Source organism: Schizophyllum commune (assembly GCF_000143185.2).
Source record: "Schizophyllum commune H4-8 unplaced genomic scaffold SCHCOscaffold_2, whole genome shotgun sequence".
NCBI classification, from domain to species: Eukaryota; Fungi; Basidiomycota; class Agaricomycetes; order Agaricales; family Schizophyllaceae; genus Schizophyllum; species Schizophyllum commune.
In genome coordinates, this window is record NW_026089539.1 from 2372330 (window position 1) to 2395436 (window position 23107).

General features: G+C 55.9%; 12 protein-coding genes across 12 annotated transcripts; 4 read left to right on the forward strand and 8 right to left on the reverse strand.

Moving 5' to 3' along the window:
- Positions 1 to 123: 123 nt before the first annotated feature.
- Positions 124 to 2909, reverse strand: SCHCODRAFT_02611700 (DEAD-domain-containing protein). Its single transcript, XM_003037234.2, has 7 exons — positions 2643 to 2909; positions 1920 to 2589; positions 1341 to 1870; positions 921 to 1289; positions 742 to 862; positions 609 to 688; positions 124 to 556 (listed from the first exon to the last, which is right to left on the reverse strand). The coding sequence occupies exons 1-7, from the start codon at positions 2832 to 2834 to the stop codon at positions 203 to 205; spliced, it is 2316 nt and encodes a 771-aa protein (XP_003037280.1). The 5' UTR covers positions 2835 to 2909; the 3' UTR covers positions 124 to 202.
- Positions 2910 to 3183: 274 nt separating this feature from the next.
- SCHCODRAFT_02611704 (ras GEF) lies at positions 3184 to 7384 on the reverse strand. The gene is made up of 10 exons (XM_003037233.2): positions 6475 to 7384; positions 6259 to 6427; positions 6019 to 6210; positions 5763 to 5966; positions 5289 to 5715; positions 4452 to 5238; positions 4300 to 4400; positions 3946 to 4245; positions 3673 to 3895; positions 3184 to 3623 (listed from the first exon to the last, which is right to left on the reverse strand). The coding sequence occupies exons 1-10, from the start codon at positions 7195 to 7197 to the stop codon at positions 3504 to 3506; spliced, it is 3246 nt and encodes a 1081-aa protein (XP_003037279.1). The 5' UTR covers positions 7198 to 7384; the 3' UTR covers positions 3184 to 3503.
- Positions 7242 to 8919, forward strand: SCHCODRAFT_02490054 (sure-like protein; the record flags this gene model as incomplete). The annotated part of the gene is made up of 8 exons (XM_050342922.1): positions 7242 to 7281; positions 7511 to 7594; positions 7641 to 7688; positions 7739 to 7798; positions 7850 to 7902; positions 7960 to 7992; positions 8091 to 8144; positions 8251 to 8919. 8 exons carry the CDS (start codon positions 7242 to 7244, stop codon positions 8917 to 8919), a joined length of 1041 nt encoding a protein of 346 aa, XP_050202311.1.
- On the reverse strand, positions 8877 to 10886 carry SCHCODRAFT_02721926 (glycoside hydrolase family 16 protein; the record flags this gene model as incomplete). The annotated part of the gene is made up of 10 exons (XM_003037232.2): positions 8877 to 9376; positions 9433 to 9530; positions 9593 to 9733; positions 9795 to 9941; positions 10003 to 10123; positions 10171 to 10217; positions 10273 to 10349; positions 10401 to 10517; positions 10626 to 10661; positions 10711 to 10886. 10 exons carry the CDS (start codon positions 10884 to 10886, stop codon positions 9227 to 9229), a joined length of 1110 nt encoding a protein of 369 aa, XP_003037278.1. The 3' UTR covers positions 8877 to 9226.
- A 430-nt stretch (positions 10887 to 11316) lies between these two features.
- On the reverse strand, positions 11317 to 12301 carry SCHCODRAFT_02611710 (60S ribosomal protein L15). The gene is made up of 5 exons (XM_003037231.2): positions 12215 to 12301; positions 12099 to 12162; positions 11884 to 12038; positions 11587 to 11777; positions 11317 to 11534 (listed from the first exon to the last, which is right to left on the reverse strand). Exons 1-5 carry the CDS (start codon positions 12225 to 12227, stop codon positions 11352 to 11354), a joined length of 606 nt encoding a protein of 201 aa, XP_003037277.1. The 5' UTR covers positions 12228 to 12301; the 3' UTR covers positions 11317 to 11351.
- Positions 12302 to 12522: 221 nt separating this feature from the next.
- SCHCODRAFT_02684526 (Actin/actin-like protein) lies at positions 12523 to 14390 on the reverse strand. The gene is made up of 8 exons (XM_003037230.2): positions 14316 to 14390; positions 14204 to 14268; positions 13950 to 14148; positions 13777 to 13901; positions 13415 to 13727; positions 13189 to 13363; positions 13000 to 13139; positions 12523 to 12948 (listed from the first exon to the last, which is right to left on the reverse strand). The coding sequence occupies exons 1-8, from the start codon at positions 14367 to 14369 to the stop codon at positions 12883 to 12885; spliced, it is 1137 nt and encodes a 378-aa protein (XP_003037276.1). The 5' UTR covers positions 14370 to 14390; the 3' UTR covers positions 12523 to 12882.
- A 19-nt stretch (positions 14391 to 14409) lies between these two features.
- Positions 14410 to 15291, forward strand: SCHCODRAFT_02611714 (uncharacterized protein). Its single transcript, XM_003038558.2, has 5 exons — positions 14410 to 14480; positions 14529 to 14580; positions 14631 to 14822; positions 14877 to 15025; positions 15078 to 15291. Exons 1-5 carry the CDS (start codon positions 14436 to 14438, stop codon positions 15195 to 15197), a joined length of 558 nt encoding a protein of 185 aa, XP_003038604.2. The 5' UTR covers positions 14410 to 14435; the 3' UTR covers positions 15198 to 15291.
- A 110-nt stretch (positions 15292 to 15401) lies between these two features.
- On the forward strand, positions 15402 to 15914 carry SCHCODRAFT_02529813 (uncharacterized protein; the record flags this gene model as incomplete). Its single annotated transcript, XM_003038557.3, has 4 exons — positions 15402 to 15539; positions 15594 to 15619; positions 15672 to 15756; positions 15806 to 15914. 4 exons carry the CDS (start codon positions 15402 to 15404, stop codon positions 15812 to 15814), a joined length of 258 nt encoding a protein of 85 aa, XP_003038603.1. The 3' UTR covers positions 15815 to 15914.
- Positions 15915 to 16038: 124 nt separating this feature from the next.
- Positions 16039 to 18793, reverse strand: SCHCODRAFT_02487874 (Cullin-domain-containing protein; the record flags this gene model as incomplete). The annotated part of the gene is made up of 13 exons (XM_050342885.1): positions 16039 to 16197; positions 16256 to 16351; positions 16403 to 16575; positions 16625 to 16847; positions 16899 to 17086; positions 17135 to 17256; positions 17309 to 17418; positions 17472 to 17756; positions 17808 to 17923; positions 17976 to 18274; positions 18324 to 18437; positions 18496 to 18566; positions 18752 to 18793. The coding sequence occupies 13 exons, from the start codon at positions 18791 to 18793 to the stop codon at positions 16039 to 16041; spliced, it is 1998 nt and encodes a 665-aa protein (XP_050202312.1).
- Positions 18794 to 19287: 494 nt separating this feature from the next.
- Positions 19288 to 20935, reverse strand: SCHCODRAFT_064424 (metal-dependent protein hydrolase). Its single transcript, XM_003037228.1, has 7 exons — positions 20825 to 20935; positions 20685 to 20772; positions 20462 to 20633; positions 20323 to 20410; positions 20118 to 20270; positions 19889 to 20065; positions 19288 to 19839 (listed from the first exon to the last, which is right to left on the reverse strand). Exons 1-7 carry the CDS (start codon positions 20870 to 20872, stop codon positions 19549 to 19551), a joined length of 1017 nt encoding a protein of 338 aa, XP_003037274.1. The 5' UTR covers positions 20873 to 20935; the 3' UTR covers positions 19288 to 19548.
- Positions 20936 to 21020: 85 nt separating this feature from the next.
- SCHCODRAFT_084149 (uncharacterized protein) lies at positions 21021 to 21811 on the reverse strand. The gene is made up of 3 exons (XM_003037227.1): positions 21704 to 21811; positions 21588 to 21655; positions 21021 to 21539 (listed from the first exon to the last, which is right to left on the reverse strand). The coding sequence occupies exons 1-3, from the start codon at positions 21755 to 21757 to the stop codon at positions 21158 to 21160; spliced, it is 504 nt and encodes a 167-aa protein (XP_003037273.1). The 5' UTR covers positions 21758 to 21811; the 3' UTR covers positions 21021 to 21157.
- Positions 21812 to 22344: 533 nt separating this feature from the next.
- SCHCODRAFT_02596855 (uncharacterized protein) lies at positions 22345 to 22990 on the forward strand (the record flags this gene model as incomplete). The annotated part of the gene is made up of 2 exons (XM_003038556.2): positions 22345 to 22896; positions 22946 to 22990. The coding sequence occupies 2 exons, from the start codon at positions 22345 to 22347 to the stop codon at positions 22988 to 22990; spliced, it is 597 nt and encodes a 198-aa protein (XP_003038602.2).
- Between the last annotated feature and the right edge of the window lie 117 nt (positions 22991 to 23107).

A 23107-nucleotide genomic window follows, 5' to 3' on the forward strand; every position in this document is an offset into this window, starting at 1 on the left:
TGGGACGCGCCGTGCGTAAATCAGTCACATGACACCGGCTTCTGCCGCAGCCCCTCTAGGAACATCCCACGGTTGACTGGCTTTGATTGTTCAACACTCTCACGACGAGCCTCTTCACGAACATCGCAATCACAGCTCAATCAGACGAATGCGCGTTCACGCGCGTCATACACGGAGATGAAAAGATACAACAGAAGATCGTTTACTTCCCCTTCCCCTTTCTCTTGCCAGGCTTCTTGCCGACGCGGCCGACGGCGTCGCTCTTCTTCGCGCGTATGCCCTCACTACTTGAGCTCTTCGCCCCCTTCTGCCCCAGATCGCGGTCGAAAGTTCCACCTGCGCGCTTGCCCGTGACCTTGACAGGTTTCCCCATCTTCTTGCTCTTCCCGGACTTTGCCGTGCGAGCCTCCGGAAGACCGATCTTCGTAGGTCGACTGGCCTTCTTTGCGGAGCGGATAGCGGCAGCCACCGCCTTTGTGTCTGCCTCATCCTCCTCGTTCGCAAGCTTTCTCCGCTTGGCTTTACGGGAGAGACCTGAAAACTTATCTCTCTTGGGCTGTGGCGCCCGTCATCAGTCGGCTATCGGCGGTGAGAATCAGAGAACGGACCTTTGGTTCGTCCGCGCCCTTCTTGGACTTCGGCGCCTTGGCCATGTCAAGCCCATTCTCGTACTGCTCCTTGCTAACGGCTAGAGATGTACCGTCAAAAGCCGCATCCACCTCCGTGTCGCCGACGACGCACCTTCCGCTGACGCCTTCTCCTTTCCGGTCTGGAACCAAGTTCGCGCTGGGCGCGAGAATATCTCCTTCTCGTGCTCGATCATGTTCTGTCCTTTGCGGAGCTCCATCTCCGCTTGCTGAATCTGTGGTCACTGGTGAGAACCGTCCGACGCGGAGGATACCGTAGCCGGCGGCAATTACCTGCTTCTCCTCCTTCTCCTCCTTCAGGATCTCCGAGATTTCGTCCTTGAGGCCCTCCAATTTTTCCGTCCACTTCGCGACTACCTCCGGAGGCACAGTTCGGTGGCGGATCTGATCTTGGCCGGTGCTATGCTTAATGGCAGCTTTCAGCATCTTGCGATCGCCCTCGCCGACGAGGGTCACAGAGCGACCCTTCTTCCCGGCACGCGCCGTACGACCAACGCGATGGAGGTATTGCGCCAGCTGGCCCGGCATGTCGTAGTTAATAACGGTCTCGACGCCCTTGATATCCAGACCGCGAGAAGCGAGGTCGGTGGCCATCAAGTAATCGACGGTTCCGTCGCGGAACTGCTGCAGGGCATTCAAGCGCTGATAGGTGGTTAATCAACGTGTATACATCCACCTAAATGAAAAGCGCACCTGCTCCTGCGAAAGGTCACCGTGAAGCTCGCCGCACTTCAGGCCAACCAGGCCGAAGACGATGCGGAGCTGATGCGCCAGCTTCTTGCTCCTCACGAAGATGATGACGCGGGTCTTGAACGTCCGCGTACAAAGGGCGACAAGCAGCGGCGACCGCTCCTTCTCGCGACCGGCACGCACGCGGACGAACTCCTGGATCAGGCCTTTCGCGGTGCTTCGTTTGGGGTCCACGAAGAGACGGACGGGCTTGTCGAGTGACATCCTGACCAGCTCGTCGACGGAGTCTGTCATCGTCGCGGAGAACAGCATCGTTTGCCGAGACTTGGGGCACGCCTTGATGATCTCCGTTAGCTCGTCCGCAAAACCATCCGAGAGCATGCGGTCGGCTTCATCGAGCACCAGAACGTCGAGATTATCGAGGGTGAAGGACGGGGAATTGTGGATATGGTCGATGAGACGACCCGGCGTAGCGATTACAATATCCGGACGCGCACGTAGCGTGGCTTCTTGTGACTTCAAGGATAGACCACCTGTTCAACTTTAGCAAAAAGACGACGTATCGCGGGAGAAGTAACATACCGACGATGAGCGCGACCTCGATATCCGTGTGGGCAGCCAGCTTCTTGCCGACTTCGTAGCACTGCACAGCCAGCTCACGAGTAGGTACGAGGACCAGACACCGCGTCGCAGCAGCCTTCTTGCCCTTTTCGCGGTACAATAGACGTTCGAGCATGGGTATCGTGAACGCGGCGGTCTTTCCGGAACCAGTGACGGCGTTACCGACGACGTCCTTGCCGAGCAGCGCAACAGGGATGGTGGCAGCTTGAATAGGGGTAGGTTTGGTGAAGCCAAGGGTAGTAAGTGCCTTCAGAATGGGGCGCGAGAGGTTCATAGTAAGGAAGGACGAGTGTTCTGCTGGTGCACCAGACTCCGAGTCAAAGTAGGCTGCTTTGCGGTCCTTCTCTGCTTGCGTCTCCTCGTCAGAGTCGTCGGATGAGTCGTCGGATGCGTCCCCCTCCTCTTCCTCATCTTCCTCGTCTTCCCCGTCTGTCTCTTCATCCCCTGAGCCATCCTCTTCGTCTGATGTCGCGAGGGGATCTTCCTCAGATTCTTCTCCGTCCTCGAGGTCGGCCTCTTCATCATCATCCTCGTCCTCCTCCGAGTCGTCTTCAATGTCGCTATCTGCAGCCGCCTCGCGTTTGCGCTTCAGCTTGCGGCGAGCAATGATGTCGTCAACTGATATAGGCGCCTGCGTTGGAGTGAGCATGTCTCTATGCGCGATACATCAGCTAGCGCACGCACCGGTTTCGAGCCCTCCTTCACCACATCCTGGAATTCCGCGGCCTGACTGAGCATATCCGCATAGGAATCCCCCGTCAGGTCGAATGTGAACCCCGCGTCCAGCTGCGGTCCCTCCGCCTCGGGCTTCGAGGACTTCTGCGGGACCACCGCATCCTCGGTGTCCGAGTCAATCGTCATCAAGTAGTCCGACATGGCGGCGAAAGCAGGGGGACCAGTTGGCCCTCGAGAAGACAATGCGCGGGGCGGCGCGCGCAACGGTGATCGAGACAAGGCTTGGAAAATGTCGATCACATCAAGTCGGGACCGGATTCCGGGACAAATGCATCGTTATCCGCAAAAGGAAGCTCAACTTGGCTCATCCGGGGATCACTCCCAGGCGTAATTATCGCAGGGAAGTCGAAGGACCGCTCGCAGATAACCCTGTCCCGAGTCTCTACCATGCTCGTCGGTAGAATGCCTATCCAGAAAAGCTTTGAACCTAAACCTTGTGCAGATGAACGCATGTGGGCACATGCGTCGAACACCCTCGCCCGCCGACCGATTCATATAGTGAGCGGCTTTCATAGAACATGAGATGACCGGGGAAGTTGATTAGGTAGCTACAGAGCCAGCGAAGCTGCGATTATGCAAAAACACATATAGAGCGATATCCAGCACTGGAGGGACGCAGACGAGGGGCGTACTAGTAATGCAGGAAGGGCAAGGGTATGTCACAATTGAAGTTGAGAGGGAAAGGGGAAATGCAGCGATGTAGGACGTGAGCAGAGCGGAGCAGTAGGTAGTACTATCGTGTCAGGAGGTACGCAAGACCGTATAATAAACCATGATCTAATAAGTAAGTTGCGTAGAGGTCAAGGATATTTACCAGAAAAAGAGCTTGCGAAGCACGGCAACGTCCTTGGGCTGCCCAGACTGTGTCCGGGACATCATCGGTGCGTCGTCAAAGTCAGCGTCCGGCGGGGCGATACGCGACTTTTGCATCTGTGATTGTTATTAGAAATTGATTTTGGGAGCGAGAGAATGCACGTACATCCACATTCATCAAGAAGGGCGTATTCAGAAGCTGCTCAATGTGTTCTCGTCTCGGGAAGTTATAGTCGGCGGAGCTTTGGCACTGCGTCCGGTACTGGGTAGTCTGGCTGACGAAGCGACCCATCATGTTGAACTTGCCCCAGTGAATCTTACTAGGATCCGACTGGAAGTAATCTGGGTTGCCCTCGTTTGCGCGAATGAGATCCGAGATGTGCACTTCCCTACCACAGCTTGTTAGCGCGCGTTCCACGGGCCTATAAGATGCACTTACAGCGCCGGTATGCAAGGCCCCTTCGTGTTCCTCAGCGCCAGCCGATACGCGCGATGCGACCGGATGTGTTGCAGCAACACGTCCCATGACTGCAGGTTCTTCGCCTGCTCCGGCGACTTCGACTTGAACTGTTCCATCGTCTGGTCACCGGGGAAGGTCGAATTGTTGATCCCCGCCACGAAGGCGCGCAGCGCGGAGTAGTTATTAAGGGCACGTAGCTTCTGCGCGATGTCCACAAACTTCTCGATCTGCTTTGCCCGCGCCTTGGCACGGTCGTGGCAGAGGATGAGGGACACCACCCTACGGCATCGGTCAGCGCCCGCGCGGGTTCCTCAGTGGCGCGATAGGGCATACCAGTCTGCTAGCCGTTCGGAGATGGCGTTAAAGCGAGCGATGCTATCCACCTTGGGGTCTTTGCGCCCCGAGACGAAGGTGTATCGCAGCCAGTGGCGTGGCTGGCGGGCGCGTGTTAGTACGCATTCGCCGCGGCCATGCATAGGACTGACCTCGATCTCCAGAAACGCCTTTGCTTCTATACGAGTGATCTCCTGCGCGATCTCAGTCGAGTCGATAAGAGCCAGCTGTTGCGAGATCTTTAAGAGCTCCTTGATTTGGTGCTTTGGGACCTCTTCATCCGGCTGACCGCCCGCGGACGAGGAGTTCATCATCAGAGATCGAGTGAGAGGTAGGCTTTGTTTCCGCTCTCGCGACGCAGGTGATGTTCGCGAGGTAGATGCCGCTGCCCCTCTCGTTAGCTCGACGCTACCCGTGCTACGGGCAGGTTCGCTTGGCTCATCCACCGACGGCGTCACACTCTTCGTCGCGATCTCCTCCTCGTCCTCCAGGATGCTCATCTCGTCCTCCGTGTCGTCAAAGTCGTCCACTGGCTTAGCCCATTGCGAGTCCGTGTCCTGGTAGGTCAAGGCTTGCTCGACGAAGGGGAGGAAGTCGGATCCGTAGTGCAGCAGGTACGTCTTGGAGACGATCGAGCGCACGAGCGCGTTAAGCGCACCATACGAACCCTTCACCGCGAAGTCGTGGGGGTAGTCGTGAATCCAGGTCTCGAGTAGATGACATATCCGCATCTGCGCGAAGCACGCAAACATTGGATCGCCGCTGGGTTTGTCGAGGTCGCGCATACGCTTCTGCATTGCAAGCAAGAGCTTCCGCGGAGTACTGAAGCGCCGATACGTGAGAAGGAAGTGGGTCACGAAAACAGGGTCGTCGCCGCTGACGGAGAGGAAGAGGAGTTTGTCCAAGAGCTCGTCGATGGTTGCCCACTGGGCAGGTCGTCTACAGAGCATGGTGAACTTCATGCATATCGATGGAGCGCTGATACGCACTGATCTTTTTCCTTCTTCTCCTTCTTAGGTTGCTGTGGGCCCTCAGATGAAGGGGTCGCCTGGACCGCATCCTCCGTGCCGGATGCAACCTGCAGCGAGTTGCCGCTGTCGTTCTGCTGGCTCGTGAGGCCCGTCGACGATGGCAGGTGTGCCGGCGCCTTCTCCGTATCAGATGGTGGCTCTGCTGAACGTGGCATGGAAGAGGAAGACGAAGAGGACTGTTTCGTGGTCGGGATCGTGAGCTTCGGTCGCAGCTGACTCGTCGTCGTCAGCGATGACAACGATGGCTCGGACGGTCGGCGACTTGGCGGGTTGGAACCGTCACCCATGCCCGTTGGAGTCGACGTTCTTGAAGTATCCCAGTTGAAGCCCGAGCTGAACACATCCGGCGACGCGGGATTCCGAGTATCAGGATCGAAGCCGAGACCTATGAAGTGTCATTCTACGGCTGACATAAATGGCATCGCAACTCACGTCGTTGCTTGATGATGGTCTTGATGAGGAACTCGAACGTCCGTCGTACTTTCTCCTTGCCGACATCATCGACGCATGTCAACTCGATGAGCCCGCTATGATACCGCTCGAGTATTTTCGTGGCGACACCAGGATGAACCTTCTTGGTGAGATCGGACTTGCAGGCCATGACGATGGTAGGTATCTTCAAGTTTTGGTAACATCCTGTGTGCGCAAGGTTAGCACCCGCATGCAGAAGGATGGCGTCCGAACGCACGTAAGAGGTCTTCAACAACTTCGAAGGTTTCCTCGTCAGAAGCATCGTAACATATACAGATGCCGTCCAGCCGAGATTGAGAAGGTGCAATGGGAGCAAAGGAGTCGGAGGGGGATACGTCGGCCTCGACGACATAGAGCGGGCATTCTGGACCGAGATCGCTGTCCGTTATGCGGCCAGTTCGTCGTGTACCTGCGCAAGGTCAGAGACGAGTATGGAACGCTTCCGAGCCTTGCATACATCGTGCGCTTCGCGAAACCCCGGGGAGTGGTGATGAGGGAACATATGACGACGGATCCGAAAGACTGAAGCCTTTCAGGCCTCTTCGGATGACCGATGACTTGCCGCATCCCGAAGTGCCAAGGACAACGACATTGACAGGGGAGTTCTGCTTCATCTGCTCTCGCTGCTGTACAGGGAGTGAGCATAATTCATTGGAACGGCATACAAGCGTACTTGTGGCGTCACCAAAAGCTTGCGTGTCGTGGGGGGTACTCCGACGCTGCCGCTACGCGTCCGTCCGCTGAGCGATATTGGCGGGGCGATCTTTTGGGGGATGGATTGCAGGGAGGTTGACGACTGCAAACGCGGTGCGCCCGGTTCGCGTGCGAACTTCTCGCGCGAGGGCGCTTCCCCTTGTGTGGACGATGATAGTGACGAATTCGTGGTCATGCTGGACGCGGTGCTGAGTGTGGGTGTACGCGATGGAAGGGGGAGATCGCCGGGCCGGACGGGGCGACCATGGCCTTTGAGGGACGTGCTGCGATAGCGCTCAGCGGCGGATGGCGGGACACTGTCGGAGAACTCGACATCAGAGTCGTTCGCCAGCTGAAGGTTGCGCGTGGAGCTGATGCTTTGACCGCGGATGCGGCCGGCAGACAGCGGTTGCCTATCATCGACTGGTGGCAAGTGGTGAACGAGATCGTAGTCGGGGCGCGGGGAACGTCGGCTGGTGGGCGAGGTGCGTCCAACGAAGGAGTCAACGGAGACGGACTTGCGGAGTCCCGCGGTTGAGGAGGAGGAGGAAGCGACTGGTGCGCCGTCAAAGGTGGACTGGGCGGTCGTGTACGAGTCGCGGGACGTGACGGAGAGCGCGGGCGAGGGAGCGCCGGTGTCCGCCGTGCGGGACGTCATGAGCGGGACCGCAGCCGAAAGCTTGCGGGGCGACTGCTGGGCCATGGCGGAGGCTGATGATGGGAGCTCGTCGGGGTCGACGACGCGATATGGGGATTCCCGCCGTCGCTACCGGCAGCAACGCGGGCAGTAAAGAACGGCAGACAGACGACGGTCGACGACGGGAGCGACGACGGCGGCGCGAGGCTGAGGAGCAGAAAATTACACGCAGGCGGCGGATCGCATCAGTGAGAAAAGACGGGGGGCCGGCTGGATCTGGTCGACAACAAGCAACCAACACGCTTTCGGCAACAACAATGCCTCCCACCATCCTCCTTACGGCAAGCAGCCTCTCACCCCACTACGCACCCTCTCATAGCTACCCAGAACGACGACGGGCCCCCCAGCTCGCACGAATCGCCATACGTCTTTGGCCTCTACAAACATCTTACGAATGACTTGGGTATGCAACCCATGCAATCTCTGTCTATCCCCCTCACCCTCCCCAGGCTTCAATGTCAAAGTAGTACTCCCCAGCTCCCAGAAATCCTGGATAGGTATACATCTCTCTCCTCTCGAAGCACCCGCATCTCATCCTCTCTCACAGGGAAAGCCTTCCACATCAAGGAGATCGTGACGGGCCAATACTATTACCCCACAGAACCATGTATTCAACCTTCTGGACCACACACTAGTATCACGCTAATCTCTCGTACAGATGGCTACGGAGAAACCTCCGAAGTCTCGCGTCCGCTGAAGGAAGGTGAAGTGGTACGGTCGACGTCTTCTTGTCCTCGTGCAAGAAGACAAGAGCTAATTGTGCAACAGGCTGAATGGATATTGTTGAACGGTGTCAGTCTTGTCTGCTGTTCCTCAGGGAGTTATCTCTAATAGTTTACAGACACCGGCGGTAGGCAGAATAATTTTGGTCTTCACTGCGTCTTCTTACATACTTGTAGACCTGCGCAAACGTTGGCCTCTACAACCTCTACCGTGGCGAGATTGATTATGTGGTACGTACCCTGGCCCTTCTCGTAGCATCTCGTCGCTCCTCGTGCTCACCCTCCAACCTACTCCTCTCCCTCCTTCCTCTCTTCTATCGTCTTTTTGCATGTCTAGATCAGTGGTCCAAACCTCGGACGCAATTCATCTGCGGCCTTCGCCATGTCCTCTGGCACCATCGGAGCAGCGTTATCAGGTGCTTTGACGGGTGCGCGCGCCCTCGCGCTCTCCTACGGCACCGTCGTGCACCCGACGCCAGAGGAATGGCTTGAGCCGGCGCACCAGCTCGCCATGCAAATCATCAAGGAGCTCATCGACGGGTGGGACACGCGTCTCCCCAATAAAGCGACGCATGGAAACAGCCTCTACAATATCAACATCCCGCTCATCTCTGAGCTGCTCGCTGGGAACGGCCTGCCCGTGTACTGGACTACCCTCTGGCGCAACTCGTACAGCGCGCTGTTCAAAGCCATCCCGCCTCCCGAACCCACTGCAAATGCGCAGCCTACGGCGCGCGACGTACCCGCTGCAGGTCCCGACGCGCCTGAGGCGGATCCCAAGGGCGAGGCGAAGGATCTCGTTACTTCAATTGCGTCCCCTCTAGCCTTCAAGTGGAGCCCAGTTATGGAGGGCATCGTTCGCCCTGACCTCGCAACGGTCCCCGAGGGCACGGACGCCTGGGCAATCCACAAGGGCTACGCGAGCGTCACTCCTCTGCATGCTGCGTTTGCAGAGCCTGTGGGGAATGGCAGATTGGCTCTGGAGGATCGCAAGTGGAAGTTGTAGACGGCAAAGCGTCGGGACCAGTGAAAGTGGGAAAGGCGAAGGCGGTCTTCTCGCGCCCAACAAATATGTACAGTCTTGTAGATTCAGCAAGCGCTAGCAAATATACAGTTCGCAATCAAATATGTACGTGCACGCACGATACATTCGTTCATTTTCGCTTGAGGGTACATACGTTAGTAGGGCGTAACTATCTAGGCAAATATGATACAGGCGTCGTCTCTAGTCGTGTCCGATACACCATCCCTCCTGAGCGAGCATCGTCCGTCGCGCGGCGAACCAAGCGCCAGCGCACATTCACACATCATCTCTACCAGAGGTGCCACGATAGCACAGCAAGCCCGAAGGCGAGGAGTGTCGGAGCGACGTGCTCAGAGTACCGCGGCGGCGCGCCGTTCAGGTGGCCGTTCAATGGCTGCTTGCTGTACACCTTGAGGGAGTTGATGCTCCAGGACGCGTTCTGTGTGGCAAGTCAGCGGGCTGCTTTGCTACCTCACCGACATAGCGAAAACTTACAACGAAGTTCGCCGGGTCCTTCAGCCGGTCGGAGCACTCGCCCGGGCAGCCGGACGTCGCGTACGAGTTACCGGCCCAGTCGCCGCAGAAGGTGATGTCTGGCGATGGTGATGTATGTCAGCGACGCCGTCGTCAGTATATGGCCAGAGGCTGAACGTACCGAAGATGATAGAGTGGTTCGTGAAGTACTTGATGGGGTCGCAGGAGTCTGGCGAAAGGAATGCGACGGGCTTGCCCCAACCGGAGGGGTTCGGCGAGCCAGCGTTGATGTCGTCGGGGATGGCGGCACGGTAGAAGGAGTCTGGCAAAAGATTCCATGAGTGAGGTCGATGTGCGCAGAGTTGGAGGCGATGATGACTTACAGACAGCGATTCCGTTCTCGTCCCACTTCATCGCGAAGACGCCGCCGCCCTGCGCGTCGAAGTAGGGTCCGTAGGACGCGCGACTCCACTCTGCGATGGCACACCCTGCGTTGGAGTTGACCGAGCCATCGCAGTTGGTGTTGTTCTCTCCATTGGTTTGCTGATTAAAAGTCAATGGCTGAGCCGTATTCAGGGTACAGGACGTGACGTACGACGACAGTGCCAGTGAAGCTGGCAGTAGGATCGAGGTAGCAGCCAGACGCGGTGTGCCAGGCGACTTGGTTGTGCTCATTGTCGTGGACGCCCTCGATGATATCGATTTCACCGGTCTGGGGGACGTCAGTACAGTCCAAAGGCATGCTCCTTCTTGACTTACCTGAGGCCAAGTACCGCTGCCAAGAGTCCAGAAGGCGGGCCAAACAGCTGCGCATGCGTAAACACGATGTAGGGGGTAGTATAGCTGGCTCAGCAGGCGTACCACATCCCCAGGGTGCCTTGTTCAGATCAAGGATGAAGAGACCGGTATTGTACTGCTTGTACGAGGATATGCGGACACTAAGGGGTGCGTGAGTGAGTGTGCTAAAAGTACTGCAAATGCGGACGTACCTCTTCCGGTATTCCCCATCCCCAAGCCAGGATGTATTGTCGCCCTTCATGACGACAATGCCATCATCCTGGACGTACGACAGCCCGCTGCCGAACGCGGTGTTCGCGTCGACATAGCTGCAAGGATTAGCGCTAGTACATAGCAAGTACACTGGTGCGCTCACTCGACGTGACCACTGTAAAGCAGTCAGTCAAGCAGTAGGGGGAGAGAGGTGGGTGGCGCACTGTGTAGGGTCTTCACCGGTAAAGAAGCCGAAGTTGCTAGAAGCAGTCAGCCTACGTCCGCTCGTCCAGCAGCCCAGTCGCGTACTTGAAGAAGTCGTCCCCGCTGAAGTCGTCCTCCAGCAGCCAGAGGAACGTCGAGCCGTTCGCGTTCACGTCGAGTTGCTGCGCGTCAAACCTCCGCTCGATCGCGTTCTGCTGCCGCGGAGGTATCGGACCTGAGCCGCCCGAATAGTTTCTTATGGACCGCAGATCGTGCGGCATGTCCATGATTTGGAACGCATCTGCGAGCCGCGAACAGAGCGCGAGGAGGGCGAGGAGGCGGGGGGAGAGGTCGTGAAGCATTCGTGAGCGTCAAGAGTCAAGGGGGATGCGTACACGAGGCGGGTTCGGGTCAAGTTCAACTGTGGAGCGCCCTCAAATCTTGGCGCAGCAGGCCTCTTATAAAGCTGGCTCGTACAGCCTCTCATCTCGCAGCGATCCTCGAGGCCTTGTGTCCCCCACGCTATAAACGACCGTGCACGATACGATAATCGCATGGTAGCCTCGTGTTCAAGTACCAAAGCCGTGCCTCGACTGTGCTACTTCCCGATGCATCTGCTCATTGTCTTCTCGCTCAAGGTCTCGTGAAAGTTTCTCGATTGCATACAATGCATAGCATGGGCGCATACAGCAGCGGAACATAGTGGGAGTACAAAACAGCGTAAGGGAAATACAGGGGCGATACGCTCAGCGGTAGCGGGGCAGGCTGAGGGTGTTGTGCCTCTTCCAGGTAGAGCGGCTCGGGGTGTGATTGTGGCGGGAGCCCTTGCCGAGACCACGGTTCTGCTTGCCAATGCTGGTCAAGCCGCGCGCCTCGCGACGAGTGTGAACCGGGTTGACAATCCAGTTGATGCGGGGGTCGCGGCGGATCTGCGAATAAAGTCAGCTTCGGTAGAAAGAGACAAGATGATACTTTACGCACCGCCTTGTGGTTCGGGTCGACGAGGATGACCTCGTAGTACTTGTACACACCATCCTGGTTAATCCAGTACGAGTTGAGGACACGGAGGTTGCCGCAGCGACGACCAACACGCTCCTCAGCAACGCTACGGAGACCGCGCTGGGGCTTGAGGTGGTTGACACCCTGGCGAACGGGCTTGCCGTAGGTGGCACCTGGGATGCTTCGTGAGCACCACGATCGAGAAGAGATACGAGTGATTTGCAAGTAGATGCGAAGTAGAGATATGAGGGGTTTTGCGACTGCTGGAATGGCACACACCCTTGGGGACGGGCTTCTTGCGGTTACCACGGCGGACGCGAACACGGTAGATAACGTAGCCCTGCTTGGCCTTGTAGCCAAGACGGCGCGCCTTGTCCGGACGGGAGGGGCGCGACGCGCGGTGGATCACGTTAAGCTGACGGTACTCCCAGCACCTGAATCGCACAAGCATTCTATCAGTAAAACATCCCTTGCACAAAACGCAGCGAACGCACCGCACGCGGAGCAGGAAACGGAGGACATCCGACTGCTTCTTTTTGTACAGCTCGCCGATGTACTGTGATCATGAAGTTAACTTTGGCGGTCGGTCAGGGGGAGGGAAAAGACGTATTGTAGGCGCCCATTTTGTCTTGAGGTCGTCGGCGACGTTGGCGACGAGCTTGAGGATGTAGGCCTAGCTCCCGCTATTTCCTGATCGGATGGGCCAGTCACAGTCACGTGAAAAAGAGAGAAAGGTGGCTGCAAGTCGAACTGCATAGGTTTCGGCAAATGCCGATGAACGATGGTACATTGTCCTGACCACCTTCGACGCCGAACGCCCTGCTCAAAGGCGCTCATGTAGACTTGACGCAACACAAATGCCACTGCAAATGTTCCAGTTTCTTCATGCCACGACTCCGAACCACCGGAACTTGGCAGCGCACAAGCTTCCCCGTAAGATTTTCGTGAAACCGCTTGCCCGATGTGGGTGGGTATAATCAAGGTCGACCGCTGGTGTAGTACTGCGTCGCAACGCATCGTACCAATCGCGCAACGCAGAACGTACGGTTCCTGCATCTGGTAGTTCATATGTTTCGCAGTTGTCATGGCTCCGAGGCCGTCGACGTCCTCGAAGACCTTAGAATAAGATGTTTCATTATGGCATGACTCTAAGGACCTAGGAGAATAAGTACAGAGGGTATATCATAGAGGATGAGCGAATGAACAGCGTACAAAGCAATGAAAGTGCGGTATAACACGTGCCCCCATAGTTCAAGTCCCCAGCACCAGAGACGTGCATCAGAAGCCCGTCTTCTTGTGGATGATATCCGGGTCCTCTTGGTATTCTTCTGCTGATACCCACATCTGTCGAAGTTCGTTAGGGAGTGTGAGCGGAGAGACACCGCGACCACTGACCTTTTTGAAAGTACTCAAACCGGCAAGAATAGATCCACCTATCCATGTTGAGTACTTCCGCTCGGGTGGCGCGTAGATCTTGATCTTGATGTCCTTCAATGCCAACTTCTTGACCTCGTTAAGTAGACGATCACCGAAGCCTAAGGAGCCAGTAAGTCAACCGCGACGCAGATAGCTCGGATAACCTACCTTTTGTCAAGGTACTCCCTCCGCTCAGAACGATGTTCGAGTACAGGCTCTTCCGTAGGTCAAGGTCGACGCGTGTAATCGCATCGACGATAACCTGATGGACGCCCGCATATTCTTGGCCAATGATTTCTGGGTTGAACAAGATCTCAGGCGCGCGGAAGCGTTCAGGGCCCAGCTGTTTGCCAGATTAGTTGCAATGCATGAATAGTCAATGACGAATGCTTGCCTGTACGACGTTGCCATCCGGTAATCTGAAGTCCTCTGTCCGTCCGTTGGTATCCTTCTCCTCCTTCGCTGGACTGATAGGAATATAGCAACACTTCTCCTTGATCGTCCTGACTACCTCGCGCTCCGCTGAGGTATGTAGGTGATGGCCAGCCTTACGCAGCAGAAGTTGGAGGTGGTCGGTTACGTCGCGTCCTGCAACGTCTACTCGACGAATAGCATGTGGCATAGAGAAACCCTCGAACACCGGGACTGCATGTGTTACGCCATCGCCAGAGTCGAGCACAATGCCTGTTGTACGACCAGAAGAGTATCTGTCAAGCGCATAAGTTGAGTAACGTAGCGAAGAGATATTGGGCGTACAATGATAGCACGGCTTGCACGGAGGTGAACATTGCGGGCACGTTGAAAGTGTCGAAGAATATCTGAGCGGCAATATCTCGATTACTTCGCGGGTTCAAGGGTGCTTCCGTCAACAAGACCGGATGCTGACGCGTCGTTAGAGGCCGTTGCACGAGTTACGCGCTAGCACATACCTCCTCCGATAGCGTCCCCAGTTCCTCCGCATAGACCCAACTCCATATCCGTTCCATGTCGTCCCAGTCCGTGACGATACCGTGTTCCATGGGGTACTTGATCTTCAGCAGGCCTCGGAACTCTTGTGCGCGCTTTCCGATGAACACATCCCCTTCGAGCGCGCCCGCCATGACGCGAACATGCTTTGGCCGTCCTACACTGCACGTTCGCTCAGTATTTCACGCGTGTTCGGGGAGCGCGCCGACGTACGCACAAAGATGGGAAGAAGCATTTCGGATGATCCTGACCCGCGAAACCTGCCTTTATCGTCCCGGAGCCCTGAAGGAGGTTAAGCCCAGGTTCGCGCGCACGGTCAATGATGTTACATTGTCAATGACAACAGGTTGGTTCGTAAGGACGTCGTCGAACTCGGCGGACATGGAAGTAAGGACAAAGAGGGCGTGATGCCAAATGCGGACTCGGCGCTCTCAGCTCTTCCCATCATCATGGCGCGCTTGCTGGCTCTCTTCCTTTTCCTTGGTTGGCTCTCTGTGCGCCCGTAAACACTGCTGGTTAACTCTATCTTATGCCCCCTCCAGTCTCCCGCATTCGCCATCCTGAACAAGTGGGAGGCGACTAACTTCTGCAAATGTACGCGACTGCCAAGCGCTTAACCAAGTGCACGCGTCTGACACGCTCAGGTATCTGCTTTGGATCCAATTACACGATATTGCATCTCGACATACCGGATAATCCAGCCCAACCGTGCTTGTCATGTACGAAGCAATGGTGTTTGAACCAGAACCTCCCAATATGCGCCGGCGCGTCACTAGGCGATACCGACCCCGACACGGCAACTGGGAAGGAGGGAGACGTCGAAGCAAGATGTTTTCGTGCGTGTTCTGAACTTTGTTATGTTCGAGCGTTGGAAGCTGATGATGCTTCAGAACGTGACTCTCCTCGAGACCAGCTCGTCGTCACTCTCTTCCTCCTGACCGTGTTCGGACTGTTGCTTGGTGCAGGGATCAAGGGCCGCATGCAGAAGGCGGGGATTGATGTCACCATGCCCTGGAATTCTGGCAGGCGGTGGTGGGAAGTGAGTGCGCGCCACAAGATGACCGTTCGACACTCATCATTATCTATGCCAGGCTTGGAACCCCCTGCCCCAGGCGCAGCGGGATGACATCCATCTCAACCGCTTCTCCTTGTCTCCCAGTCCATCTCGGAGAGGGGATGGAAACTACCTTCCCGTGCACGACAGAGATTAGTCTACGCCGCATACTTACGAGGCGCCATAATTTATCGAAATGTGTACATACGTAGACCTTGGAATGCATCATCGGGGAAACTTGTGAAGTTAAAGTGCATGTGACAGTACTCAATCATGCGTCTGCAACGGGGGGGTGCGCGTTCGGCAAGGACTGAGCTGCAGAGGCTTGGCATCTGCTCCTTGACCTGAACCATCATCGTCGATGGGCTCAATATGTTCCAAATCTAGCCATACGACTGGCGAGCACCAAGTGTTGGGTTCCACGACGGGTGGAGGCGCTGCGAAGCCCTCAGATCCCCGTGCAGCTGCTCTGGCCGCTGCCGAAGCCCGGGCGAAGGCAGTAAGTACCTCGTGTACCCCGTACATTGATTCCCTCCCACAACTCATCACACAGGCAGAGCAACGTGGGGTAAACCGGAAGTAAGTCATCCTCTTCCAGCTGCCGTACGCACCGGTTGAACACAAGTCACAGTAATCCGAACGCTGGCAAGTTAGCTGCCCAAGCCAATAAGCCCGCCAAGGTTACTCCCGAGCCGCGTCAGGAGGAGCGTTTAGTGGTGCGTCATCGTACTTCCTACTTACCCTCACCTTTAACCATTCATACAGTGGGACTGATCTATTATGAATCACTGGGCTGTCTTCCCCAGCAGCAGTGACAGTACAGTAGTATTCATATCAGGGGATACCGTCTCTCAATGCATAGCTTATTCGCCGGAGGTCTTCACGAGAAGTCCCTCAATTCATTGCACGAATCCCTTTCGCCCTTACGCGCTAAGTTTGAACACAAACTCGTGTATCCATTCGTCTGTATCGTGGTACTCGTCGACATACACTTGCTCTCAGGCAACATACCTGAAGGTGTTCTGCTTTTCCGGAACGCGCTCGATGTACTCCTGTTCGACCATGGCCTCAATGCGCCCTTTCACCTTCTTGACATCCGGTATGAAGTGCTTGGCGACCGCGGCGATAACCGAACTTTGCAGCTCCTGCAGAGTCAACTGAAGAAGGGCAGAAGTCAATAAAGGGAGGACTATTGAGGCAACGCCGTACACCGACCTCCTTCTTGCCCTTCATGATGCGCACGATTGCCGCGTCCAGGATGTGCTTGCGCTCTCCTTCAATGGTGTACTGCGTCTTCTGTGATTCCTCCGCCTACAAACATGAGTCAGTAAGTCTGTCGCTGAGTAGCATGGTTCTACGCACAGAAACCTTCGCCTGAATGGAGTTGATATGCACTCTACGCTGGCTGTCCGTGAATTCTGCGTTGAATTGGAAGACGTCGCCGTTGTGGACGTCCTTGCCTGGAGGGACCTTGAGTAGAACACGCTTCTTCCCGCAGGCAAGGCTCTGAAGCGTTCGTCGAAGGTCCCCATCGTCTGTAATGGTGTCTAACCGATTGGTCCGCATAGGGCGACGAACACATACCTAGCTTGCCCGCCAGCTCCTTGACCTCCGCGAAGGTTCGCTTGGGTACGTCAACGAACATTAGGAGAACGACCGCCTGATACAGGCTGACGCTCAGCTCCTTTTCCCCAGCGTCAAATCTCGCAGTCAAGGTCGCAGTCCCCAGCGCGTGATCCCAGTCAAGTACACGACCTTGATGCTTGCCCTTGTAGTACTTCGTGAACTCGGACAGCGCGTCTTGCATCTAGAAGCTCTCGTCAGCGCGAGGACACTAGCTGCCTACTGCCAGGCATACCTTCGGCGGCAGGTCAATGGTACTCTTCGACACCGTGAACGGCCAGGCGCTACGCTGCAACACCATCACGGTAAGACGGCGAGCGAGATCGTTCGCGGGCAACTTGTCGTGAAAGTCGAGCATCATGTCGCGCGACAAGGCAAGGTCCTTGAACATTTCCTCGCCCATGCCGAACTCGGGATCATAGTCTAGATAGCGTCAAACCCTGCGACACAACGATGCATCGGCGCACTTACGCTCCTTCAGCTTCTTCAGCATGGCGATTTCGAAGTCATCGCTGGCGCTCTTCTGCAGCAGCAAGCGCTTCGCCAATGCGCGGTGATAGAAGGTACGGAAAACATCCTTGTCATCCGTATACCTGAGAAAGGGTTCAGAATGGCACCTTGATCCAGCCGACAAACTTGGCTTACTTGTATAGGCTCAAAGCAGCGTCAAGGCCGGCTTCGAATTCCTTGTCACTTTTCCCCTTCTGACCCTTCCGTAGTGTAGAGTCCAGATACCGTGCTATCATCTCGGCCGGCTATTGATGATGATGTGAGAAGGATCGCGCCAATGCCCAGAGCGGCCACGCACCTTGATCTTTCTGGCTTGGAAGCCTTTGCCAAAAGCATCCGTCAGAGCGTATACGAAGCTCTGGTTCGGTGCGCGAGCCGGTATAACAGATGATGAGGCCTCGTCCTCCTTGTCAGATGCCTCGTGTTCGTCTTCTGGATTCGCTTCTGGCACGAGCTTGTCTTCGGGATACGGCGTGAGGAAGCATTCCTCTACGATGCGATTCGCGTGGTTCTTGAATTGCAGGAGGCGGTCGACCATCTTGTCGTCGTTTGCTACGTCAGTAACGATGGCGGTGACCTTGTCCTAGAAGGGCATAAGCAAGGAGTAACCTGATACTACGGCAGTTCAATACACCTTGACGTAGTCTTTCCAAACTTCATTAAGCTTCGGCAATCCGTCGACCCGCGAAAACAGCTCGTAAACCTCTTTGAGCTTGTCCTTCTCGTCGCGGTCCACCAGCACTCCCAAAGCTACGACAGCCCGTCAGTCACTGTGAATGTCATACGGAAACCACGAACTCACCATACGCGGCAATCCATTGCAGTCGACCCTTGCAGAGTGATTCCTCAGTGGCTCTTCTAACAATGGCCCAACTTCCAACAGACAACACGGCTCGAGCACGGTCCACCTCGACCTCAATACGGTGCAAGACATGCTCAAGGAAAGCACGCGCGTCTAGTTCCTTAGCGAGCCGCTCCGACTCCGCAGTGTAGTATTCGCGAGTGAGTGCGCAGTACTCCTCTTCATAGTCAGGGTATAGTCCGTGCGCTTGGAGATGCTTGAAGAGCGCAACAAATACAGGACGTTGAGCATGGGGGACACTGTTGGAAAATGAGCAACGGCAATGGTGCCGGACCGCGTGAGACGTACTTGTCCTTGGTGCCCCTCTCTTCGGCTATCCAGCGCTTTATCGAGGCAGAGAGAGCGCGCTGTATGGACGAATCAAGCATAAGATACTGCCTGAAGTATCGGAGGCCGAAATCCCTGAGAGTGTCAACGCTGTCAGAGTCCTGTAGGACTTGTCATATTGATGATCACATACTGAGTGGACTCTTTGCCATGTGTTCTGGCATACGATTGATTCAGGTAAGTGAGCAACGACTGAACGAGCCTCTGAACGGCGGTCAGGCAGTTCTTCGGGCGCGGAGAACAGTTTCATTCATACCATGTTCTTCTCGAACCTTGCGCAGTGTTCCACGAGCTTTGCTACCCAATCGAGGTCCACATCGCCCTGGACCCGCAATTGCTTCGCTGAATCGGTGACGGATCGCTGTATCTCATCCTTGATGCGCCCGTACAGATCCTCGCCGAGCCCGCAGACCTGGACGACGTAGCGGCATTGCGAGTATATCTGCTCGTTGGTAGCGCGAATGTCGGGCTCTGGGAGCAAGAGGCCCCGAACCCATGCAGCGACCTCCTTAGATTGCAGCTGACCATGCTGGAGTCCCTTGTCCGCAACTAATAGCTTCGTCACCTATATCAAGATGGTTTTGATTGTGTCCCTACCTGGAGGCGCCCCTACGAGCTGCAATTTGACAGGACCGCTCGTCGTTGTGCGTGTCCTAGAAGGAGCATCATCAGAGTCGGGGTCCAGTCGAATTCTCTTGTGAGGAGGAGATGCCGACCCATCATTGGCATTGTCCACCACGGATGCCGTCTTCGATGCCTTGAAAGCTTCGCCATAAGTTGGCAAAGTGAGGGCGCTATGAAGGAAGCTCATGATGGTTCAGGAGAGGCGCGTTAGTACGCCGGGCCGGGGATCCGTGAAGGCGACGGCGTCACAGCGGAGCCAATTGTCACTTGAGGCTCTTCAACCGACAACAATCATTTATTTCCTTCAGTAATTTTTCATATTCAAGATGGCGATGTACAGCACTACTACCAGAATACAACACACCGAAGCCACAGCTAGTTCATCGGGCTGTACAGTCCGACGGACTGTCAGGTTGCTTTGAGCAACTTCGGGCAGGGGTCATGCCCTGCAATACCACCTTTGGTGGTATATGCTTCGACGTGAAGCATACACATCAATCCTGATGTGTAGGAAGCCTACGAACGCTGATCATTGTACTTTCTCATGGACCCGCATGCCCGTCTAAATCTCCAGGGCCGCCTTGGCCATCGCAAGGGCACCGTCGTACGTCTTGTTGCCGCCAGTAAAGCCGGACGCATGAACGAAGATGCAGCCGCCAATGCCGGAGATCTTGCTGAGCTCTTGGTCGCGTACGCCACGCCACGCCTCAGGGAGGGACTTGCGATCACCGAAGCGGTCGAGCGAGACAGGAACGGCAGAGATGCGCCAATCGTGGGACGTGTCATCCTCGTAGAGCACGTAAAGCGAGATACCAGTCGTCCCCTGCTCAGCCTCGAGCTCGAAGAGGTGCTCCTGAACGGCCGTGAGCAAGAAAGACGTAGTGCATTTGTGCAGACAGTACCTTCCAAGGAGCGAACTGGGACAGAACGATGATGCGCCCGGTAGGATCAACCTCAGCCTTGCTCTTCTTCACCGACTCGACGACGATGTCGCGCGCAGGAAGCCACGAGTTGGCATATCCCCTAAGCTTGTCGGAGAAGTCGACACCAGTCATGGCTGACGCCTTCTCGAAGAGAGCCTGCAAGTCTTTAGTTCCTAGAAACAAGTATAATGATTGACAATTCACTGACATCGACGTGCACAGGGTCGACCGACTCGTTCCACGACGGGTTGACGCTGCCAACACGGCTGCTGAGGTCGGTGCGAATCTTGTACCGAGGCTTGACGTCGGTGTCGTACTGGGAGATGCCGTTGTCAATAGCATCAATGCTCTCGATGAAGCCCTAGAGTATCTTCAACACAAGCGGGGGAAACGACGACCCGGGCATAGCTCACCTCGTAGAGCTTCAGCCACAAGGTATGGACCTTGGGGTCGTCGATGGAGAGTTGTGTGCGCGACGCGATAATCTCCTTGCCGAAATGCCTGCAGGGTTATTTCGTACTTGTGATGCTCATACACACGCCTTGAACGCACTTATAGACGAGACCGGCCGAAGACAGCTTCGTGCTGAAGCCGTGGCCAAAGACCTCGGTGAACCCGCGCTGGTGATGGTCGAAGCGCTGCTTCGCCTCATCGTAGATGCCTCCGACATCGACAACAATGTCGCATGTGTCAAGAACAGCAGGATCGCGCGAGCGCTTAAGGTCTGTGTGGATCCAATCAGGACATGCGGATTTGCGAGAAATTGTGTGCGTACTGGCGTCCTTGTATGTCGCAGTCTGGCGGAGCATGTAGACAGCGAGGGCCTCATCGCAGTGGAAGGTGCCATTATGGGTGCCAATGACCTGGACGAGAAACTCAACATCGAGTGCAGAGGCGATCGGAGCGAGGGCTTGCCTTCGTGTCCAGCTTCTGCTTTTTCAAGGCGGGAATTTCGGACGACATAGTTCTGAGTCCGCTTGGGAAGAGAAAGGGGCGAAGTGTGCGAGGAGAGGGACAGTGGTGGCGTCTGAAGAGAAACCTGAGCATGGGGAACTCGTGCGATCGATCACACACTCGAAGTCTGCCGCTCAAAGTCCATCCGACTACAAGCGTGAAAGAATGGTCCATTATACACCAGAACGTATTATGCTGAGTAGTATGTCGATGCAAAGTCCAGGAGAACATAAATCATGAAAGCTCATACAGAGTCCGTAAAGTCCCAAAAATCCAGCGATACTCCTCCCCCACCTACAGCGCTAGCCATGCCATGCCGAATGCCATGGCACCTCCCGCTACGGTCAAGCCGTTGACGGTGAGCGACATGGCGGCGTCCGTGTGGTAGCTATCGTCCGGGCTGAGACCACCGGCCGTGGGTGCGGGCGCACTGTCCGAACCGCCACCATTCAGATCGGAGGCGTCGGCTGTGGGCAAATTGCTGGGAGTTGAGGACGACTTCACGGTCGACGAGTGACCGCCGCCGGACCCGGAACCAGAGCCTGACTTTCCGCTCTGCGAGTTTGAGCCCGAGCCGCTGTTGTTGTCCCCGGAGTTCGAGTTGTTGTCATCGTTGTTGCCGGACGACTGGCTCGGGGCAGAGGTGATGGTTGAAGTGATCACCTGGGTAGACTTCCTACGGCGATCTCAGTACACGCCAGGAGAAGACAAAACGGATACGCACTGTCCATTCGACTCAATCTCACTGGATATGGTAGTGACCTGCGCATTGTCGTCGTTGTTTCCCGAACTCTGCTTCCGTCAGAAAGAGGCGCAAGCAGGGAGCAACGGGCTTCGCACCTGTGCGATCGCGAGGGCAGGGAGAAGAGACAGGAGGACGAGTGAGAGACGCATTTCTTAGAGAGCTTGAGAGGGTGCTCGACGGAGATGGGCTGACGGTCTGTGGGCAAGAGCGCGTTCCGCAAGCGGTCTGACGAGTACGCGATGACAAGAAGCTTCCCACGTGGAACGAGCCGGATCCTTTCCAAATTTGGCGCAACTGTCGTTGTCCTCCTACCGCCACCACCATGCTATGCAAGGTCACTTTCTCCGCTCGTCTTATACTGCGACCTCCTGTGTAAGCCGGCTTCATCTCTTCGAGCCACGGATTTGCTACTATCGAGGGCGTCAGGACCTCGACGAGCTCATTGCCACTGCTTGCCACACTCACACAAGCTCAAGGCCCCCATGCCGCCTTCGCGAGGCCTAGGATGACTCTGGATGAGCAAGATTGCCAAGAACACAAAGCATGCATGTCTATCTTGAGATCCGCCTATCGTTTTCTATTGTTCTCAGACGAAGGTCACAGCAGCGGCCATAGCCACCATGCTTATATCGGGTTTATGACCTGCGGCTGCGGGTATATAAACTGCATGTATGTTGCGGCCCTTGCGATCACCCTCCCTGCCGCAAAGATTCCAAAGCGTCCTACACCTAGCAAGATGATTTCCAGCTACAACGGAGGTCAAGTGCTATCTCGCTTCCCCGACGATCTTGCAGGCCCATCGTCTGGATGCTCTCCTGCCGGCTCGCAACCACACGACACTTCGGACTTGATCGACGATCTCAACGAATACTTCGCTCAATTTGGCCTGCGCGAAGAGTACGACCCCTCCGACTATCAACTTTGCCACACCGACTCAGACTACCTGATGCAATGCGACTCTGATCGCATTGGCTGCCTCGACTGCACCGACACTCCCGAAGAAGTCGCTCGCGCTATGTTTCTACATGCACTCGCAAACGACGTCAGGGAGGCTCTCGATGACGCTTGGGTTGCCGGTCGTATATGGCGCGAAGCACTGGACCGGGAACAGGCGCGTTCCGGCAGCAGGCGAAATTCAGTGGGCTCGTATGATCCACGTTCCGACCCGCAAATCCTTTTCAACGAGTACTCGCGGAAGCTCCATGAGGCGATCATGCTGTATAGGAATTCACTGGGTCTCCCTCGACTTTATGACGAACAGAAAGCATGGATGAAACGCACAATACAGGTGAGAGATATCAAGCTCGTCCGCTGAACTTTTCTAAGTGTTTTCGCAGTTACTCATCGGTATGCGTGAGGGTCGTATCACTGTCAGGGCGTAAACAACGCTCAAGAAAACAGAACAACAACGCTGGTTTGATGACCAGCAACCTCGAGCTTGTGTCTTGCGTCAGGCATAGACCATCTATAGTAGATTACAGTGATCCCCAATCGAACGT

Excerpts from the sequence above, each read along its gene's own strand:
- SCHCODRAFT_02611714 (XM_003038558.2), top strand. The coding sequence starts at position 14,436 with ATGGCGCGCTTGCTGGCTCTCTTCCTTTTCCTTGGTTGGCTCTCT. Across the intron at positions 14,823-14,876 it reads CGTCGAAGCAAGATGTTTTC|AACGTGACTCTCCTCGAGAC; the intron begins GTGCGTGTTCTG and ends ATGATGCTTCAG. Across the intron at positions 15,026-15,077 it reads CTGGCAGGCGGTGGTGGGAA|GCTTGGAACCCCCTGCCCCA; the intron begins GTGAGTGCGCGC and ends TATCTATGCCAG.
- SCHCODRAFT_064424 (XM_003037228.1), bottom strand. The coding sequence starts at position 20,872 with ATGTCGTCCGAAATTCCCGCCTTGAAAAAGCAGAAGCTGGACACGAAG. Across the intron at positions 20,634-20,684 it reads TGCGACATACAAGGACGCCA|ACCTTAAGCGCTCGCGCGAT; the intron begins GTACGCACACAA and ends GGATCCACACAG. Across the intron at positions 20,411-20,461 it reads TCGGCCGGTCTCGTCTATAA|GCATTTCGGCAAGGAGATTA; the intron begins GTGCGTTCAAGG and ends ATAACCCTGCAG.
- SCHCODRAFT_02611704 (XM_003037233.2), bottom strand. The coding sequence starts at position 7,197 with ATGGCCCAGCAGTCGCCCCGCAAGCTTTCGGCTGCGGTCCCGCTCATG. Across the intron at positions 4,401-4,451 it reads AGGCGTTTCTGGAGATCGAG|CCACGCCACTGGCTGCGATA; the intron begins GTCAGTCCTATG and ends CGCGCCCGCCAG. Across the intron at positions 3,624-3,672 it reads CCTTCTTGATGAATGTGGAT|ATGCAAAAGTCGCGTATCGC; the intron begins GTACGTGCATTC and ends TAACAATCACAG.
- SCHCODRAFT_02611710 (XM_003037231.2), bottom strand. Across the intron at positions 11,778-11,883 it reads CAAGAAGCCCGTCCCCAAGG|GTGCCACCTACGGCAAGCCC; the intron begins GTGTGTGCCATT and ends GAAGCATCCCAG. Across the intron at positions 11,535-11,586 it reads TCGACCCGAACCACAAGGCG|ATCCGCCGCGACCCCCGCAT; the intron begins GTGCGTAAAGTA and ends CTTTATTCGCAG.
- SCHCODRAFT_02611700 (XM_003037234.2), bottom strand. The coding sequence starts at position 2,834 with ATGTCGGACTACTTGATGACGATTGACTCGGACACCGAGGATGCGGTG. Across the intron at positions 689-741 it reads GGAGAAGGCGTCAGCGGAAG|CCGTTAGCAAGGAGCAGTAC; the intron begins GTGCGTCGTCGG and ends GTACATCTCTAG. Across the intron at positions 557-608 it reads AGGGCGCGGACGAACCAAAG|CCCAAGAGAGATAAGTTTTC; the intron begins GTCCGTTCTCTG and ends CGGGCGCCACAG.
- SCHCODRAFT_02684526 (XM_003037230.2), bottom strand. The coding sequence starts at position 14,369 with ATGTCCGCCGAGTTCGACGACGTCCTTACGAACCAACCTGTTGTCATT. Across the intron at positions 13,902-13,949 it reads TGGGGACGCTATCGGAGGAG|CATCCGGTCTTGTTGACGGA; the intron begins GTATGTGCTAGC and ends ACGACGCGTCAG. Across the intron at positions 13,140-13,188 it reads AGGGAGTACCTTGACAAAAG|GCTTCGGTGATCGTCTACTT; the intron begins GTAGGTTATCCG and ends CTGGCTCCTTAG.
- SCHCODRAFT_084149 (XM_003037227.1), bottom strand. The coding sequence starts at position 21,757 with ATGCGTCTCTCACTCGTCCTCCTGTCTCTTCTCCCTGCCCTCGCGATC. Across the intron at positions 21,656-21,703 it reads CTGCCCTCGCGATCGCACAG|AGTTCGGGAAACAACGACGA; the intron begins GTGCGAAGCCCG and ends TGACGGAAGCAG. Across the intron at positions 21,540-21,587 it reads GAGATTGAGTCGAATGGACA|GAAGTCTACCCAGGTGATCA; the intron begins GTGCGTATCCGT and ends AGATCGCCGTAG.